The sequence below is a fragment of the Nerophis lumbriciformis genome, linkage group LG30 (genome assembly GCF_033978685.3).
Source record: "Nerophis lumbriciformis linkage group LG30, RoL_Nlum_v2.1, whole genome shotgun sequence".
NCBI lineage: Eukaryota > Metazoa > Chordata > Actinopteri > Syngnathiformes > Syngnathidae > Nerophis > Nerophis lumbriciformis.
Genome location: NC_084577.2, coordinates 15,840,087 through 15,853,753, shown reverse-complemented (window position 1 = coordinate 15,853,753; position 13,667 = coordinate 15,840,087). Strand labels below are relative to the sequence as shown.

At 43.3% G+C, this 13,667-nt stretch overlaps 1 protein-coding gene across 3 annotated transcripts in view; it reads left to right on the top strand.

Annotated features, from left to right (window-relative positions):
• The window catches only part of rap1gap2a (RAP1 GTPase activating protein 2a), a 293,355-nt gene that overhangs the window by 26,496 nt on the left and 253,192 nt on the right, over window positions 1-13,667 (top strand). For 2 of the 3 annotated variants that reach the window (XM_061925638.1, XM_061925636.1), the window contains exon 1: window positions 10,586-10,750. The exons of the other annotated variant lie outside the window; for it this stretch is intronic. In XM_061925638.1, the coding sequence (XP_061781622.1) occupies window positions 10,707-10,750 (44 nt within the window). In that variant the 5' untranslated portion in view covers window positions 10,586-10,706. Of the gene's footprint in view, window positions 1-10,585; window positions 10,751-13,667 lie in introns of those variants that run through there. 3 annotated transcript variants of the gene reach the window in all.

Below are 13,667 nucleotides of genomic sequence, written 5' to 3'. Positions count from 1 at the left end.
GCTTCATTTTCTGTTATATGAGATTAAAACTCATTTTACCTGCTCATCGTCCTCCTGGTTCTTGCATCTTTGGGTCACAAAAACTGCAGCCATGCGAGTTCCTAACAGGATCTTCGAACCAGACTGGTGTGTCCTCGCGAGAACCCCTGTCGGCGATGCACAGCCGACGTTCTGGTCCGCACAATTCATTGAAGACTTAAAAGCCAGGTTTATGCGGTCCCAGCTCACAGCAGGCTCGGACCTTATCCCTCCGCGTCGACTGCCGGTTCCGGCTCTCCGACCGGCTAGGTCACCGCCACCTTCGCTCCTCCTGGCTCGGCCGCCGGTTCCGGCTCTCCGACCGGCGCGGCCACCGCCGCCATCTTCCCCGTCGCCTGCTGTGCCACTTCCTGTGCCGGCACCTCGACCACCGGTTCCCACACCGCGTCGCACGCTGGTCGCAGCCCCGCGTCGCACGCCGATCGCGGCGCCACAACGCCCAACACCGGCTGAACCCCCAGCACCTGTTCCTGCTCCAAGGCGGCTTCCAGCAGCTGCACCACGGCTGCTCTTCCTGCCAGCACCCGTTCGCCCTGCCAGTCCGGCGAGGGACGTGTCGTTGTCCCTCCTATTGGCCCCCTTTTGAACAGGGGGACACCGACAACCCGTAACTCCTTCGCCCAGTGGTGGACGGCGTCTGGCATCTGCCTAGTGGAGGGGGGGCTACAACCGGCAGCGGTGCAGCCAAGCACACGCCGCTGTCATCCCCGCCATCGTCTCTTCCCACGGCGCCGCCACCTTCCTCGTCTCCGGCGGGCCTTCCCACAGCGCCGCCACCTTCATCTTCTCTGGCGCACCTTTGCACGCCACGGACATCTTCCGCGTCACCCGCAGGACTCTGCATGGTGCCGCCATCTTCATCGTCGGCAGCGGATCCACCGACGACGCTGTCATCATCGTCACTGTCAGCTTCGCGACCTCCTCCTTGTCGGCCACTATTGTGGCCGTTCCGTGGTCGCCCAACTCGCCAGTTCCAGGGGCGTTCAACGTGTCGCCGCCACTTGACTCTCCCTCGCTGGTTGCGGGGATACTTGGCCTGGCGACCCTCCGCCAAGTCCTCCCTCCGCCCTCCCTAACTTTTTGACTTTTTTTTTTTCCGTTCTTGTTTCCAGGGAACATCTGGAATCTGTTCCTTGAGGGGGGTCCTGTGACGATCGGTCACTTCATTTCTGTTTGTCTTCCTTGTTTTTGTATTTACTTCCCGTCAGTGCTCTTAATTTGTTCAATTTCCTGTTTGTTCCGCGAAGCACTGTTTTCTCCTCACCTGCCGTTGATTGGCAGCAGGTGTGGACCGGCTGCCAATCAGCATATGTTCTATGTATGCCTTGTCTCGAGCACTCCTCAGTGCTCGAAGATCACACTCTATCTTGGAACTGTTTTATGCAAGACTGCTTCTTTTTCTGTATTATGAGATTAAAACTCATTTTACCTGCTCATCGTCCTCCTGGTTCTTGCATCTGGGGGGGTCACAAAAACTGCAGCCATGCGAGTTCCTAACACAATTTGAGATATTATCACTTTTATGCAGAAATGTGTTGTTAAAAATTCCAAGTTTTCCAATTTCCAGTCCCATGTTAATAGTGTTACAAAATAAAAAAATCTGAGGTACCCATATTTAAAAAAAACACAAACAAAACAGATTAATTGTGATTATTATTTAGGAATACACATAATAAATGTTTTAATCATTTGACGGCCCTCACTGGGCTGCAATTGGACAGCCTTGCTTTATGTACAGTATACCACAGTGACTGCCTGAACAGAATAATTCCCATGTGGCATCAGCACCATTTTGTCAGCAAAGTATCCAAGTATAATTAGATAGTTTTTTTTAAATGCGTTGGCGGTGTGAATGAAATGAAGTCCCAAGGCTAAAAGTACCACAGTGTTTTTTTAAAAAGAGAATCTCAAATGCATGCCTTATGTAAAAGTATGAATTGATAAGAATCTAAAAAGCTGCTTCTGTTCCAAGTCTGAACATTAAAGACATTATAGCAAAGAAGAATAGATATGTAGTAAGGTGTAACAAGGTTTATAATAGAAGAAAACTGACATTTTTTTGAGGAATTGCAGTTGAAATGCATTGTTGTGTCAATTACTTAGTATTATGGATTACTCCTCAAAATACTGTTTAAAATGCGTTCCCATGACAATTTTCCGTGCAGCATTTGTTGGACTATATGCAAATTTTTTATTTTTTTTATCCAAATTGCATTGAGTTATGGACAGTATCAAAATTCATGATTTGATTTGACGTACCATTTTCCGCATAAATATCACAAGCTCATGTTCAGTAACCTGCACATCCATTTTTTTTTTTACTAAATAATCATATCATAGCTCTACAGTAGCATACATGGTCTATTGCTTGGTGATTAATAGAACATGTCATTGTTTATCTACTCTGGCGCCGCAGTTGTTTATTGCAGGCGTCTGCGAGGAAAAGCAATATGTTCAATATTGAGTCATATTTGCATCATATCATCTCCACAACCTTCCCATGTCAACAGAATGTTTATTTGTATCCAAATGAAGTCAGTACAAGACGACAAGTCCTATTTTCTTATATCATTTCCATTTATGTCAGCGGTTGTGTAAACAACGCATCCATATCTTTAATTGCTTAATTTTCCTAAGTAGAGATACAAAGCGTATTAGAGTTCACATAATGAATGGAAGATCAATATTTACTCTCCTGCTCCTTCCCTTTTAGGAGTGCATAAAATCTTTAGTTGATTGTAACGGTATACAAACATCAACATGGAGCCAAAGTCTCATTTCTTTATCATCAACTAAATACGTCCTTGTCACCCCGCAGGTTAGTTGGCATGCGAGACAATTTATGTAACACCATAACCTAATTCAATGCAACACACACTCCCTCGGGATATTTATTTTATTTTTCTGAGTCTCATTTTTGGATCTGTACATACTGTAGTGGCCTATTGAATCGTAACTTGTCATTCAAGCCAGGGACCACCAGTGGGCAATGATGTCTGTACTCAGAGATGACATGTCCATCTGATGTAAGAATAATAATCCATAATAATAATAATAATTATGTTTTATGGTTTGAGTTTATTTCAAAAAGGAGTAGGAAGAAGCAGTTAGTATTAATATAATATTAACATTATTATCAACTAGTATTAATAATAACCAGACTATTGCAGTAGTTAAAGCCTGGGGTTGTGTTGTTAGATTGTTATATTTCAGATTTGTATTTTAAATTATTTATACATATACATTTTTTTAAATGCATATTCATGATTTATTTTTTATTTTTTATATTTTCTACAGCCTTAACTCTAAAGGCCTTAGTGGCCACATGCGTGGACAGCACCTTTTAGTTCTTATTTCCAAAATTGTGTACACTACTGAATTGGGGTCTTATGGCCACTTATGTGGACACTTATACTGCCATCTGGTGGTGTCAGAAGAGTATAACATACAATGGAATTTGTAAAAAAAAAAAGTGTAAAAGTAAGAATTAGCATGTCACTAAACATGAAGTACACGTTTGTTACTTATGGACTAAGTACATCATATCAAAAGATGATTCTTAGTTTTTATTCTAATTAGGGTCCAATAAGCCCAAATAGCAAAGAGAAATAAACAAAAGCATGTAAACAAACAGCTTGGGCCTTAAGAGGTTAAATTGAGGTTGATGGTGAAAGTCACTGTTAAATAATAAATGTTGCTTGGGTTGAAATGTTGATGTTAGTGAATGCACCTCGCTTGTCGTAACTTTGATTAGTACATAATGAGGAAGTGGTCCGATTCTGTTGTGGTGAGAGCTAGGGTGAAATGTGTGCGGGGTGTTGGTTCCGTTTACGTCGGAACCTGTACCATTATGGAACCAGATCCCCGAGCAACCCGACAAGTTTTTTTGCAAAGATCCAGAAGATGTGCCAGCCTGATTGAGATGTGTCTACACCGACTCTGTGCTTTGATTGCAACTAAACAGTCCCTCCAGGACAGATGCGGCTGCAGAAAAACATTCAAAGGAGGTGCATTACATTTTTATCAGGAGCACCCCTGCTAAAAATGTATTTCTGGCGCGTGAGCGTGCTTTATCGTTAAATCTGTACTCCTGGGGCTTCGTCTGTTCACAACTGATTACTCCATGTAAGATGAACACTTTTATTCGCTGTTATTGTAACGATATGTTATTGATAAGATGTTGATGTGCTATAAATCCTCTTTCTTGTTTAAAACCTACGTAAAATATCAACTGTTTATAATAAATATTAATAAAGTGTTTGGATGTGTTAATTAAAGTAACGTATTCTCGCCTGCCTGAAAAGGGTTTCCAAATAATATTTTGATAGGGACACATTTCATCTGTGCATAAATTATAAGACTCCCTTAGGAGATGCACATAGGAGATTTCACAATATTACTTTGAATCACTTTGGCAAACATAAGTTGTTGTTTGGGGTAGAGTTTAGCTTTTTAAAGGGTACTTATACACATAAACAGTAAAGTATGTACAAAACCCAACACCAGTGAAGTTGGCACGTTGTCTAAATGGTAAATAAAAACAGAATATAATGATTTGAAAACCTTCCCAACGTATATTCAATTGAATAGACTGCAAATATAAGATATTTAACGTTCGAACTGGAAAACATTGTTATTTTTTGCAAGTATAAGCTCATTTGGAATTTGATGCCTTCAACATGTTTCAAAAAAGCTGGCACAAGTCCCAAAAAAGACTGAGAAAGTTGAGGAATGCTCAGCAAACACTTATTTGGAACATCTCGTATTGGGGACAGGTGGGTGCCATGATGGGGTATAAAAGTAGTTTCTATGAAATGCTCGGTCATTCACAAACAAGGATGGGGTGAGGGTCACCACTTTGTGAACAATTTCTCAAATAACTATTGCAAGGAATTTAGGGATTTCACCATCTAAGGTCCGTAATATCATCAAAAGGTTCAGAGAATCTGGAGAAATTACTGCACGTATGCTCTGATATTACGGATATTCGATCCCTCAGGCGGTGCTGCATCAAAAAGTGACATTGCGTGTAAAGGTTATCACCACATGGGCTCAGGAACTCTTCAGAAAACTACTGTCAGTAAAATCTGTAAGTGCGAGTTAAAACGAAAGCCATTTATCAACAACACCCAGAAACGCAGCTGACTTCGCTGGGTCCGAGCTCATCTAAGATGTAGCGATGCAAAGTGTAAAAGTGTTCTGTGGTCTGACAAGTCCACATTTCAAATTGTTTTTGGAAACAACCCCCCCCCTCCGTGCGTCGGTTGAGGTGGGCGGGGTTGGGGGTGGCGGGGTTTGGTGGTAGCGGGGGTGTATAATGTAGCCTGGAAGAGTTAGGGATGCATGGGATTCTGGGTATTTGTTCTGTTGTGTTTATGTTGTGATACAGTGCGGATGTTCTCCCGAAATGTGTTTGTCATTCTTGTTTGGTGTGGGTTCACAGTGTGGCGCATATTAGTAAGAGTGTTAAAGTTGTTAAAACGGGCACCCTCAGTGTGACCTGTATGGCTGTTGAATAAGTATGCGTTGCAGTCACCTATGTGTGTCTGCAGAAGCCGCATACAACATGTGACTGGGCTGGCAAGCTGTTTGTACAGGTTGTAGAGGGTGCTAAAGGCAGTGCCATCATAGCATGCCCTTATTATTGTTGTTTGGGTGAAAATTAGCAGACATTCGAGAGAATAGTTGCTCTGAAATTCGGGAGTCTCCCGGACAAATTGGGAGGGTTGGCAAGTGTGATGCTGTCAAGCGGCATTCATATAAAACTCGCACTAACATTACATTTTCATATTAAGGTGTAGGCCGCGTGTCTGAGATCCCTGGTTTATACATAGCACAAAGCAAAAAAAAACTTTGTATGCAGTGTTATTTCATTTTAAATTTCAAAAGAGTTTTGTGGCTCCCATTGTTTTCTTTATTTTGTGAAACGGGTCAAAATGGCTCTTTGAGTGGTAAAGGTTGCCGACCCCTGGCCTATACCATAACCCCAACCCCACCATGGGCCACTTGATTCACAACATTGACATCCGCAAACCGCTCTCCCACACGACGCCATGGCTGTCTGCCATCTGCCCTGAACAGTGAAAACCGGGATTCATCCGTGAAGAGAACACCTCTTCGCCATCGGATGCGAGCATTTGCTCGCTCAAGTCATCAAGATTCCGATGAGTACCACAAGCATGCAGGTGAGCTTCTCTGAAACGGTTTCTCACAGTTTGTGCAGAAATTATTTGGTTATGCAAGCCAATTGTTGCAGCAGCTGTCCGGGTGGCTGGTCCCAGACTATCATGAAGGTGCACCTGCTGCATGTGGAGGTCCTGGGTTGGTGTGGTTACACGTGGTCTGCGGTTTTTAAGGCCGGTTAGATGTACTGCCAAATTCTCTGAAACACCTTATGGTAGAGAAATGAGTATTGCATTCATGGGCAACAGCTCTGGTGGAAATTCCTGCAGTCAGCATGCCAACTGCACGCTCCCTTGAAACGTGTGACATCTGTGGCATTGTGCTGTGTGATAAAACTGCACATTTTATTGTGGTCAGCTTAAGGCACATCTGTGCAATAATCATGCTGTTTAATCAGTATCTTGATATGCCACACCTGTGAGGTGGGATGGATTGTCTCGGCAAAGAAGAAATGCTCACTAACACAGATTTAGACAGACTTGTGAAGGAATAGGTCTTTTGTGTATATAGCAGAGGTGGGACCAAGTCATTGCTTTGCAAGTCACAAGTAAGTCTCAAGTCTTTGCCCTCAAGTCTCGAGTCAAGTCCCGAGTCAAGACAGGCAAGTCCCGAGTCAAGTCCAAAGTCAAGACAGGAAAGTCTCAAGTCAAGTCCCAAGTCCTGCATTTTGAGTTTCGAGTCCTTTCAAGTCCTTTTTAACCACAGACTAATATATTTACAGATTGTATATGCTTTTAAAACGCTGTATTTATTTATTAAAACAAGTGCATTTGAAATTGCAGGAAGAAAAAAAATATTGCTGACATTGCACTTCATAATAGCACTATTAACCAGTCATTTTAAACATTTAACTCATTCCTTTACAGAATAAACACATTCGAAAAAACAAGTGCAACTGTACTTATTTGTACAAAAGTGTTAACATTGTATTTGTCAGAGTTTGTAGGTGACGAACCCCAAGATGCAGAGAAGGCGGAAAGCATTGTATGAGAAAACATGATTTAATTAAACACTACGGCAAAACAACAAACGAAAGGGTAACAAAAGGCGCGCACAAGGCGGAGAACAAACTTGGCTATGAACTAAAATAGCACAGAGGCTAACTGTGGACAAGAAACCAAAAACACTTACTGTGACACGAAGGAACTAGGACATGAGCAGAGTGAAACAAAAGTAGACAGAGCTACAACGACAAGTATTAAGAACAACGACACGACAGGTAGGAACGACAATGATCCAGCAATGACTGGAGGAGAAGGCAGGTTTAAATAGTAGCTGGCTGATTGACACCAGGTGTGGCCAGGTGCCAATCAGCCACAGCTGAGGGGAAGCAGCACTCAGGGAGACACTCAGGAAATGAAGACAAAATAAAAGCGCTGACAGGAAACTAAGACAAATACAGAGAAAAAACTAACACACAGTCAAACTGTCAGGGACAAGCCTGACAGTAGCCCCCCTTCCTATAACGGATACCAGACGTTCTAGAACCCCCCCCCCGCCCAAAAAAAAAAAAAAAAAAAAGTCCAAAGTCACGGGAGGGTGGAGGGAGGACAAGGAGGTGGGCCACCAGGCCAAGTGTCCCCGCAACCAGCGGGGAAGAGTTAGGTGGCGACGGCGAGTTGAACGCCGCCGCAATTGGCGAGGCGGCTCGTCCGCCGGTGTGGGAGAACCCACCGGAGACGATGGTGGCGCCCTCTGCTGGCCCACCGGAGAAGATGGCGGTGGCACCCTCTGCTGGCCCACCGGAGAAGATGGCGGTGGCGCCCTCTGCTGGCCCACCGAGGAGGATGGCGGTGGCGCCCTCTGCTGGCCCACCGGGGAGGATGGCGGTGGCGCCCTCTACTGGCCCACCGGGGAGGATGGCGGTGGCGCCCTCTGCTGGCCCACCGGAGTGCATGGTGGCGGCGTCTGTTGGCTCACCGGAGAGGAGGATGGTGGCGCCCTCTGCTGCTGGCCCACCGGAGAAGAGGATGGTGGCGCCCTCTGCTGCTGGCCCACCGGAGAAGAGGATGGTGGCGCCCTCTGCTGCTGGCCCACCGGAGAGGAGGATGGTGGCGCCGTCTGCTGCTGGCCCACCGGAGAGGAGGATGGTGGCGCCGTCTGCTGCTGGCCCACCGGAGAGGAGGATGGTGGCGCCGTCTGCTGCTGGCCCACCGGAGAGGAGGATGGTGGCGCCGTCTGCTGCTGGCCCACCGGAGAGGAGGATGGTGGCGGCGTCTGCTGCTGGCCCACCGGAGTGCATGGTGGCGTCTGCCGGCCCACCGGACTGCATGGTGGCGTCTGCCGGCCCACCGGACTGCATGGTGGCGTCTGCCGGCCCACCGGACTGCATGGTGGCGTCTGCCGGCCCACCGGACTGCATGGTGGCGTCTGCCGGCCCACCGGAGTGCATGGTGGCGTCTGCCGGCCCACCGGAGTGCATGGTGGCGCCGTAGGTTGCAGACCCACCGGAGATGATGGCGCCGTCTCTTGCAGACCCACTGGGGCGAGAAGTAGCTGTGCCTCCCCAGCTGCACTGCTACTCATAGCCCCTCCCCCAAGGGACGGATCCCAGACGTCCCCAGATAGGACCACAGACGACAGGGGTGGGCGGGAGAGGGCTTGAAAAGCGGCCTAACTTTTCTTCAGTTTAGCCATTAAGTCCAAAGCTTTGTTAAGCCTCTCCGCCATGGACATCTCTGCGAGATTCGAATTTGGCTGGATCATTATGTCAGAGTTTGTAGGTGACGAACCCCAAGATGCAGAGAAGGCGGAAGGCATTGTACGAGAAAACATGATTTAATTAAACACTAAGGCAAAACAACAAACGAAAGGGTAACAAAAGGCGCGCACAAGGCGGAGAACAAACTTGGCTATGAACTAAAATAGCACAGAGGCTAACTGTGGACAAGAAACCAAAAACACTTACTGTGACACGAAGGAACTAGGACATGAGCAGAGTGAAACAAAAGTAGACAGAGCTACAACGACAAGTATTAAGAACAACGACACGACAGGTAGGAACGACAATGATATGTTATCATAGCTACACGTATGACAAAAAAAGCGTGTGAAAATGTGTGGTACTCAGTGAGGTAAAATGAATTAAATGCGCTGACAGTTCATTGCTCCTGCCAAATGAATTGCACTGAGTGGAGCGGATCACCACTCCAAGATGGCGGCCCCACGTCTCGTCTGCGCCAGTAGGCAGTAGCGCTCGATGCTGCGTCTACTTATAAGATGTCTATGGTTATAACGTTAGCAGTGAGTTTGCAGCCTCACTGATTTAACTACACAGCAAATAAAAGCCACGTTACTTAGCCAATAAACGATATCTTACATTCAAAACTTACCCTTCTTTGTGCAACTTCAAATGTTGAACGAAGTTGGAAGTTGTTGCGTCTCCGTCTGTAATATTTGAACTGCATGATTTGCATACAGCAATTCGTTTTTTGTTGACCAAGTCGTAGTTTTTATACCCGAACAAAACCAACTTTGGCATAATTGTTTCTCACTGGCGCGTTGTTTGACAACTCTTGTTCATTGGTTCTTCTGCAATTTGATTGGATGAATGCTGCGTGATGAAAACAACGTAGATCTAATTTGATTGGCTGTTGTACTGAGAGCACACCAGCTGACAGGAACAACATGCTGATCGACACAGACGTAGAAAATGAAAGATATGGAGTGCTCCCAAATAACTTTTTAATCTTTGGGTTTTGGGGAAAGTAGCAAGTCATGTCAAGTCAAAAGGCTCAAGTCCAAGTGAAGTCACAAGTCATTGATGTTAAAGTCTAAGTCGAGTTGCAAGTCTCTTTACATTTTGTCAAGTTGAGTCTAAAGTCATCGAATTCATGACTCGAGTCTGACTCGAGTCCAAGTCATGTGACTCGAGTCCACACCTCTGGTATATAGTAAACGTTTTAAATCTTTGAGTTCAACTCATGAACAATAGGAGCAAAACAAAAGTGTTGCATTTATATTTTTGTTCATTGTTATACTCCTTTTAAAAATGCATTTTACTTATTTATAAAATGCAAGCTTTCTGTGTTCGATTCTCATGTTTTCTTTCAGTTCTTATAGGTGTGTTTAAGAATGTAAGAATGATCAGGAAGGACACACCCTGTGCTTAGACCCGCGAGGTTACTTTGTGTTACCAGTACGTCTGTTCCCATTTGTACTTGTTGAATATGTGGATTTATATTATTGTACTGTAGTCATGTTTTTATGATGCAGATCAATGACGAGTGCACCTTTTAGGGGTGTGTGGCAAAATGAACCCACTCAGATGGGAGCTTGTGGCCCCTCCTCACCTTAAACCCTCCCCTCACATGCATGCTTAGTGTACATGTCAGGGAGAGTGACTTTGACTGCGGCAACAAACTGGAGGGAGACAGCAAAAGAAGAAGTATAGGAGCGAGAAAGAAAGAGAAAGACAGAAAGTGAAAGTGGGGGACCGACAGCAGAGCACACATTTCTCAGAGGAGACTGTGAGGAGTTCAAGAATGCTAAGGAGGAAAAGAAGCGTGTCTTTTGGTGGATTTGGATGGTACTGTATACTCCTATTTTTCAAACTTCCATCTTATGTGCTTTAATTACACATTCATCATGGTCGTGCGGTATTTTTAAGTGTTGCTGCAGAAAGGAAGGATGGGTGGAGGGTTCACACTCCTCACACCTCTTATAAGAATGTGTGTGTGGTTGTGTGTGTAGTGTGCAGTGTGTGTGTGCTCCACTCTGTGCTGTCTCCATTCAGCGTTTGCAATCAACAGGCACTTTTGTATATGCCCCGTTTGTTGCTGCCTCCATCACGGGACTCGGACCATGGCGCCGTCCTATCCTGTGTTCATGTTCCCCTGGTCGGATGATGATATTCCCTTGATGCTGTGCAGATGCCAGAGAGCCCATTTGCTGTGGAAAGTGCCGACGTGCTGAAGTGGACGGCGTGCGGGATGCATGGTGGTTGTCATATTCTTATGCTGAAAGCATCCCTTTGGAGCACTTTACCTCCGCAGATATGGGCTGAACCCAAGAGTTCAAGAAACTTATCCAAGAACAAAAATGTACTTTTTCATCCTGATGGAGGAAGCATGAAATGTCTGAGAGCATAATTGGTCCACTTCAGTGTGTTTATCAGACGGAGGAAGGGAGGAAAATGTCTACTCTGACACTGTTAAACGTGGCCCACTTGGTACCTGCAAGGCACTTCCGTGTGTTATTGATTCGTCAGCTTTTAATTGATGTTTTCAGCTCAGCCCCGAGCTGGATTATTGGCTTTTAACCCTGGAAATGTTTGTTGGTCGTGTCTGTTGTTCATTCTCTGCACTAATGAGTCACTTCAGAGTATTTGCGAGGCTTTTTGTGTTCATTGTCGAGACCAAAAGTTAGGATGTATTTAGGCTTTTTTTTGTTAACATAACATTGCATAAGATTGTGATTTCATGAATCTGTCATCAATGTTTCTTTTGTTATTGTCCCAACCTGTCACAGCTGATCGGACTTATTCTTGTATTTCCTCATTTCTCTGGTGGTTTCCTTTCAGCGCTCTTATTTTTGTCACACTTCCTGTTTGGCTCCACCACCTGCCTCTGATTAGCGATCAGAAGACTCACCTGCTTCTGATCGCTAATCGGTAGGGCTGCGAATCTTTGGGTGTCCCCCGATTCGATTCAATATTGATTCTTGGGGTCATGATTCGATTATAAATCGATTTTTACGATTCAAAACAATTCTCTATTCATTCAATACATAGGATTTCAGCAGGATCTACCCCAGTCTGCTAACATGCAAGCACAGTAGTAGATTTTTGTAAAAAGCTTTTATAATTGTAAAGGACAATGTTTTATCAACTGATTGCAATAATGTAAATTTGTTTTAACTATTTAATGAACCAAAAATATGACTTATTTTATCTTTGTGAAAATATTGGACACAGTGTGTTGTCAAGCTTATGAGATGGGATGCAAGTGTAAGCCACTGTGACACTATTGTTCTGTTTTTTTTTTTATAAATGTCTAATGATAACGTCAATGAGGGATTTTTAATCACTGCTATGTTGAAATTGTTACTAATATTGATACTGTTGTTGATAGTATTGATTTTTGTTTCACTACTTTTGGATTGTTCTGTGTCATGTTTGTGTCTCCTCTCAATTGCTCTGTTTATTGCAGTTCTGAGTGTTGCTGGGTCGGGTTTGGTTTTGGAATTGGATTACATTGTTATGGTATCGCTTTGTATTATTTTGTTGGATTGATTAATAAAAAAATAAAATAAAATAAAATAAAATAAAAAATTGATTTTTGAAAAATGAGAATCGATACTGGAATCGTACAACGTGAGAATCGCGATTTGAATTCAAATCGATTTTTTCCCACACCCCTACTAATCAGAGAGCTGTATATACTAGCCTCGCATTGCAGTCGGGGCTGGCTCGTTGAGACTTGTCAATGTTTGTTTTACAGCTTGTTAATGCTTTTGTGCACTTCCCTGTTGCACCATTTGCTACATGAAAGACTCTTCCTACCAGCATGTCGCCTCCTGTCTCCGCATCTTGAGATCACAACTACGGCAACAATGCGAGTTTGTGACCGTTTTATGGTACCGTATTTTTCGGAGTATAAGTCGCTCCGGAGTATAAGTCGCACCGGCCGAAAATGCATAATAAAGAAGGAAAAAAACATATATAAGTCGCACTGGAGTATAAGTCACATTTTTTGGGGAAATTTATTTGATAAAAGCCAACACCAAGAATAGACATTTGAAAGGCAATTTAAAATAAATAAAGAATAGTGAACAACAGGCTGAATAAGTTTACATTATATGAGGCATAAATAACCAACTGAGAACGTGCCTGGTATGTTAACGTAACATATTATGGTAAGAGTCTTTCCAATAACTATAACATATAGAACATGCTATACGTTTACCAAACAATCTGTCACTCCTAATCTCTAAATCCGATGAAATCGTATACGTCTAGTCTCTTACGTGAATGAACTAAATAATATTATTTGATATTTTACGGTATTGTGTTAATAATTTCACACATAAGTCGCTCCTGAGTATAAGTCGCACCCCCAGCCAAACTATGAAAAAAACTGTGACTTATAGTCAGAAAATACGGTATCTTATATTGTATTGTAATTTTTAATTTTTATTTTGACTTCTTGATTATGATTGTTTATTTCCTGATTGGTGACTTTGGGTATTTAGAAAGGCAGCAACATTTGTTTTAAATTATAATCAATATTAGGATTATTATTGTTGACAATACAATATATATATATATATATATATATATATATATATATATATATATATATATATATATATATATATATATATATATATATATATATATATGTTACATTATTATAATTATTATCATCAACAATAGTTAATAACAGCAATAATAATAATAATAATAATAATAACAGCAATAACAATCATAATAATAACAGCAATAA